At 36.7% G+C, this 5,513-nt stretch overlaps 1 protein-coding gene across 1 annotated transcript in view; it reads left to right on the top strand.

Annotated features, from left to right (window-relative positions):
* Positions 1 to 2,839, top strand: part of WDR11 (WD repeat domain 11) — an 88,326-nt gene extending 85,487 nt beyond the window's left edge. Inside the window, exon 28 of the mRNA XM_019555464.1 lies at positions 492 to 2,839. Within this exon, the coding sequence (XP_019411009.1) occupies positions 492 to 649 (158 nt within the window). The 3' untranslated portion in view covers positions 650 to 2,839. The remainder of the gene's footprint in view (positions 1 to 491) is intronic.
* Positions 2,840 to 5,513: the final 2,674 nt, after the last annotated feature.

Genomic DNA, 5,513 nt, shown 5'->3' with positions numbered 1-5,513 from the left:
ATATTTTATAAAGCTTCTATTGACACGAATTTCAGATTATCACCAATGGTGCCACTTGGCACCATTAATGACAAAGTCAATAGTGTTTCTTATAGCTAATTTCACCAAAATTGTTTTATTGCCAATATCTTTCAATTTAGGTAAATATTAGAAAAATATTAATTATGGACTCCTATTGATATAAATAGACATTAGATGTGCATTTGTGTTCAACTGAATCTCCGCAGACCCTTATCAATGTTCTCCTATTTTTAATGTGCTACTCTCAGACAGTCTAAAATAATGGTGCCAGCCAGCTAAGATCACGTAGAGAAGGATTTTTATTTTCACCTATGATCAGAAATATTTAAGATAGAATGTGCTGTGGTATTCCAACATGATTACCAGCTGTAGTCATCATTTCCTATTTAGTCGGAGGTTGGCGTGAGGGAAGCCTATCGTTGAGCTTTCTCTATCACTGCTCTCTACTCTTTTCCTTAATCCCTGTTTACATAAATTGATCCATGCTATATTTGCAGATTATGCCAGAAGCTTGAAGACACTGGGTTTTAAACATGGATCTATTCAATTTGCCTCGAAAGCAGGAGCAGCTGGGAAAGATCTATTGAATGAGCTTGAACAGCCTAAACAGGAAGTGACTAAAGGATGACAATTCTAAGCTTAATCACAAAAAAAAAAGATTGTCATAAAACAAGGTGTTTTTGACACTTCCAAGACTGAGATTACATTGTATGAAAATAACTTCTTTGGGCCATGACACTAGGGGTCAAATATAAGATGTGTTTCACTTCAGCAGCACTTTCTTTTGCAATGTATGGTGGCATTGTTATAGAGCTTGTCATTAAGTAGTTCTTATTTATCTCAAAGACATTTTTTAAATTATATTTGTTTTGGGGAAGAAACACAGGAAGATTTAGAAAACAAATTGTGGGACTAAATGTTGCTGCTTTGAACATACAATTAACATTCCAAAATTCACTGGCAGATTAGAGGGACAACATTCTCTTTTTTTTTCTCCTTTTTTCCCACAAGAGGCCTTTTATAAAAATGAAGACTTGCCTTTGCAGTTTGTGCATATGATGCATTCTGTACTTTAAAAACAGAAAATATTTAAGGAATAAATTTAAACGGCAAACATGCATTACTTTTCTTGCCTTGAAAACCATACTCTTCCTAATTCTACAGTTACATTTAGATAAGTCTGGAATATTGTTATTCCCATTGTTGGCTGTGAATAGTATCTTTGAAAGCTATAATTCTATGAAACCCCTAAACAGTTTATAAAACATATCAAAATGTGTTCTTTCTACAGTGTGTGTGTGGTTATGGATTCTGAGAGATCCTTACATTGCATATTATTTTAAAACTGAATCCCTCTCCATGCCTTAAAGTCTAAATCCTGCCCTGTATGGGTTGTTATGTGGTCTCAAAAGAACAGAAAAAGATCTCATACAATCAGAAGGATAGAATCCCTTTAAAAGCATTGCCAAGAAGCATCTAAAGTACTTGATGTTGAACCATTTTTGCAGTTCTGTAGTTGTTGTGGCTTAGCTTCTTGTTGACTGGGCTGCTAGCAGCAGTAGGTAGCTACAGAAAGCATTGTGTGCAACAGCCCATGGTCTATTATATCAGCCTCTGGTTTACTCTGCGGAAGGCTAGCAAGGTTGGCAGGACTCATATAACTGAAAATGCCTAGGTGGAATTCATCCACAGCATGCTAGCTACTTATCTGACAGTGTTTTTTGCATTATTTCTTACGGCAGATACATCAATTTTCTTGTATATCTGCATTACGAACTTTTGTGTAACAAAAAATTATCTGCTGAAATATGATTTGCTTTGAATGTGAAGTTGCACTTAAAAAATGAAGGTAAGTGCACTGCAACTACTGTTGGCTAAAGAACCTGTAGTTTTTTGTAAAAATAAGTTACTGTAACTAACTAAAAAGTGATACTATAAAGATACTTTAAAGAAACATATCACTTAAATCATCAGTTGAGTTTCTAAAAGTAATAGAATATAGAGTTTCCATATGTCTGCATATTTATTTGCATCTCTTAACTCCATAAAAGTTTTTAACTCAAAGCCAAATTGGCATTTCTGATAACATTTCAAAAGGTTGGTATTTTCAGTACATGGTGGTTTTTATATAAATAGAAAATGTGAGTTTCATTTATATAAACAGGAAATTGAATGTTTTAAGTATAATGTATCTGATTTCTTCCTGCCACATGTTCCACATACCATAATGTACATTCCTTGCCATGTATTATAAACAAAGTTTATATAATTATGTTAACTTGGAAAAATAAATATACAATCAAAATTGCCTTAGGCATTAACTTTTAAGCAACCAAGAGAGTTAGGTAAAATAAATATAGCTAACTGTGGGTTAAATTCTGGCACCTTCACTCACATTGAGTAGTACATCACTCCGAAATTGCTTCTATTGTTTTCAATAGGACCATTCATGGGTTATAATACTACTCAGTATAAGAAACCACTTTGGAATCTGTCCCTAAACAAATCCTGGGAGGTTTTCGTCAGAAGGTCTCTGGAAAAAAAATCTACACATGCTTCACTGTACAGTTGGAATTTTAGATCTGGTTTAATGTGATTTTAAAAGAAAAGCAGTTATTGAAAATGCCTTCCATTTGCTGAATGTGTTTCTATGTGCTTTTCAGTGTGAAGGTTGTACTTATTGCACAAGAATGTGGGGGTTTTGTTTTGTTTTTTTCTCTTGTCACCATTGTATGCAAAATATGGATGGTGTAAAAATCATTGCAAAAATTTATTTGGATGTTAACGTAGTCACAGTAATAAAAATAGACTTTGGAAACCACTTTGTTTTTGATTTAATGGAAGAATATTTCATCCACACTACTGGGACCAGATGATGATATCTTATTATTTTTACAGAAAGCCATCCCAAGTGGAATAATGCTCTGGGTAAATCTGGGCAGGGGCAGTGGAGTTCAGCTTCATTCACATATAGATGGCATTGTTCATTTTCTAGTAGATACATTTTGCTTTTGAATGGTATAATTTACTGACTTTGTCTTAAAAAAAACCCCCAACTGTTGTGGTAGTTAAGGTTGCAGTGGTACATAATGTATTTCCATGCTTTTAAGTCAGTGATTCTCAACCTTTTTAGATTCAAGAGTCAGCTGTTAGCTTCACGCTTTTCTTGACTTCAGAAAAGTTACAGGTCTTCAGTTGCAAAGAGCTCAGGAAGACAACGGGTCAGAATGCTGGTGGCAATGGATTCCTATTTGAAATCTCTGGGTTTCTTATGAATCGTATAGGTGTTTCCATCTGGTGCTAATATTCGCAGGACTCCATGGCACTCTTAAAAGCAGCACCCTGGTTGAAAATCACTATTTTAAGGATTTAGGGGGATGAGTTAAAAGGAGAGCCTTGTGAATCCTTTGGTCAACACAGTTTTCTTTTCCTCTTTAGCAGGTACTGGCAAACAGTATACACCCTGCCTTCCTCACACTTCTATTGTTTACACTAGTTCTACAGTGACCTTGTGTTTTCATATCAATTATATGAATAAATAAGATGCATCTGACTGTCATCCATTCCATGCAATGGAAAAGTTACTGTATCACTTCACTGACTTGGTCACTTCCCTGCTCAGGTAACTTTCTGCTCACCTACAGGGACATTTGGTCTCGTGCCTAGCCTTAGTTTCTGTCTCCTTGAGGCTAAGTACAGACAGTCAAAAAGCTTGAGGCTGAATTGATTCAGTTTTTGCAGGTTAGTCTAAGCTGCACAGATTAAATTGAAACAGAAGTGAACAAACATTTACCTTCAATTCAGGAAATGCAGCCACATGCTTGCAGTGGCTCAGGCCAGAAGCTGGGCAGGCGCAAGAGGATGGCTCTCTGGCATGTAGCCAACATGGGCTGTATGCTCACTTCCTGTTCCTGCTTCCCCCAATGTCTCTGGCATTTGCAGTCCAAAATCATAGCACCAGGATAGCAGGGTTGCTCATCCCTTCCTCATCCTGCTTCCAAGTGCTTCTGGGATTTGTAGTTCACAGTTGCAGCCAGCGGTAAGTTTGAGCAGGGGAAGGGGTATTTAAACCCTATCCCTGACTCCAGACCTAAGCCAGGGTTCGCCTAAGGGGGGCAACCTCCTCACCCCCTGCAGACTAGGCTGTATCCCCAGCAAGGCTTGCCCATCCTACCCCCTTGTCAGTCAGAAGTCTCTACTCCAGCCAGGGAGCACAGAGGTGGGACCAGCCCTGCTCTCTGGAGCAGATAGCCCGTCATAGCCGAGGGCTGTAAAGCATGCTGGGATGCTGGAGGACTCTGATTTAACTTGAACCAGGGAGGGGTCTGGGACAGAAGTTGCATAAATCAGTTTGACCCAAATCAGTTAAGTCTGATACTACATTCAACCAGGTTTATCTTAAACCAGTTTCAGCCATTTTGAAACTGTTTATCTGTTACAGGTTTTAAACAGGTTTATGTGTGACTTCTGTCCCTAGCTTGAGGGACTGCATTATTTAATTAACATTTAGTAGATTTATTTTGGTGCACGGTCATGCCATTGCAGCTAAAAATCATCTTGGATAAATGCTTGCAATATGTAATTCAGATTCTAGAAATCAGCATATGAGGGAACAGCAACATGACTAAAGGCCTTGTATTAGGGTGTGTGGGAATACAAAGTAAAAGTGAAATAACCAGGGGAAGAAATTGCCCAGCTAGATTATTTTTAAACTTCTGTTTCTTTCTCTGACACTTTTCTTTCCTTTAAACCATCCTGAAAAATTCAAGTAGTGCCTAAAGCGTATATTCTGTTTTGCCATTTCTAAATTTTTTATAAACAAAGGTCTAATGCTCCTGTTAAAACTGAGTTCTCTAGCACAGCCATAACTATGGTGTGCCAAACTAGCAGCAATGTTAAGTGGTGAATAAACCATATGACTTGCGTTAATTGCCCTAATTGTTTATGTATTTATATAAATAGGAGGGTTTTTTTTAATCTGTTGCTCACTTCTTTTCATTACTTTGGATTTTACTTGAGAAAGGTCACAAATTCTGTCCTTAATTAATTAACCATGAATTTCTTGTTGAGATGGTATGCCAGCAATAGCTTGTTTTCTTCTGTTTTGAACACAGACTTATAGTTGTGGTCCCTTCTGTTTAATGCCACACAAGACACCATCTTAGGCTGTTATTCTGATAGGACAAATACTTGCCTATTTAACTTGCATCTGACTCTTCAAAGATGGGTAAGATGTTTTCATTTTAAATTTTAACACCTTATTATATATGGTTCATTCAGGCCTGCAGATTTGTGCCTGCCCAAAGAAGTCCTTTGCTCCTTCTTGCGATCTGAGAGAGGTTAATGGGGAAATTTTGGAGATTGCTATGATTTAATTTACAATTACAATTATTTTAAATTATTTAAATTACAATTATTTTTCCATCTAATTTAAAAAAATGATCCAACTATTTCAGATAATATTTGTACTTGACAATAACATCCTTATTTGG

Source organism: Crocodylus porosus, unplaced genomic scaffold (assembly GCF_001723895.1).
Source record: "Crocodylus porosus isolate Cpor-Errol unplaced genomic scaffold, CroPor_comp1, whole genome shotgun sequence".
Taxonomy (NCBI): domain Eukaryota; kingdom Metazoa; phylum Chordata; order Crocodylia; family Crocodylidae; genus Crocodylus; species Crocodylus porosus.
The sequence above is the reverse complement of the archived record's forward strand: the minus strand, read 5'-3'. Positions and strand labels throughout refer to the sequence as shown.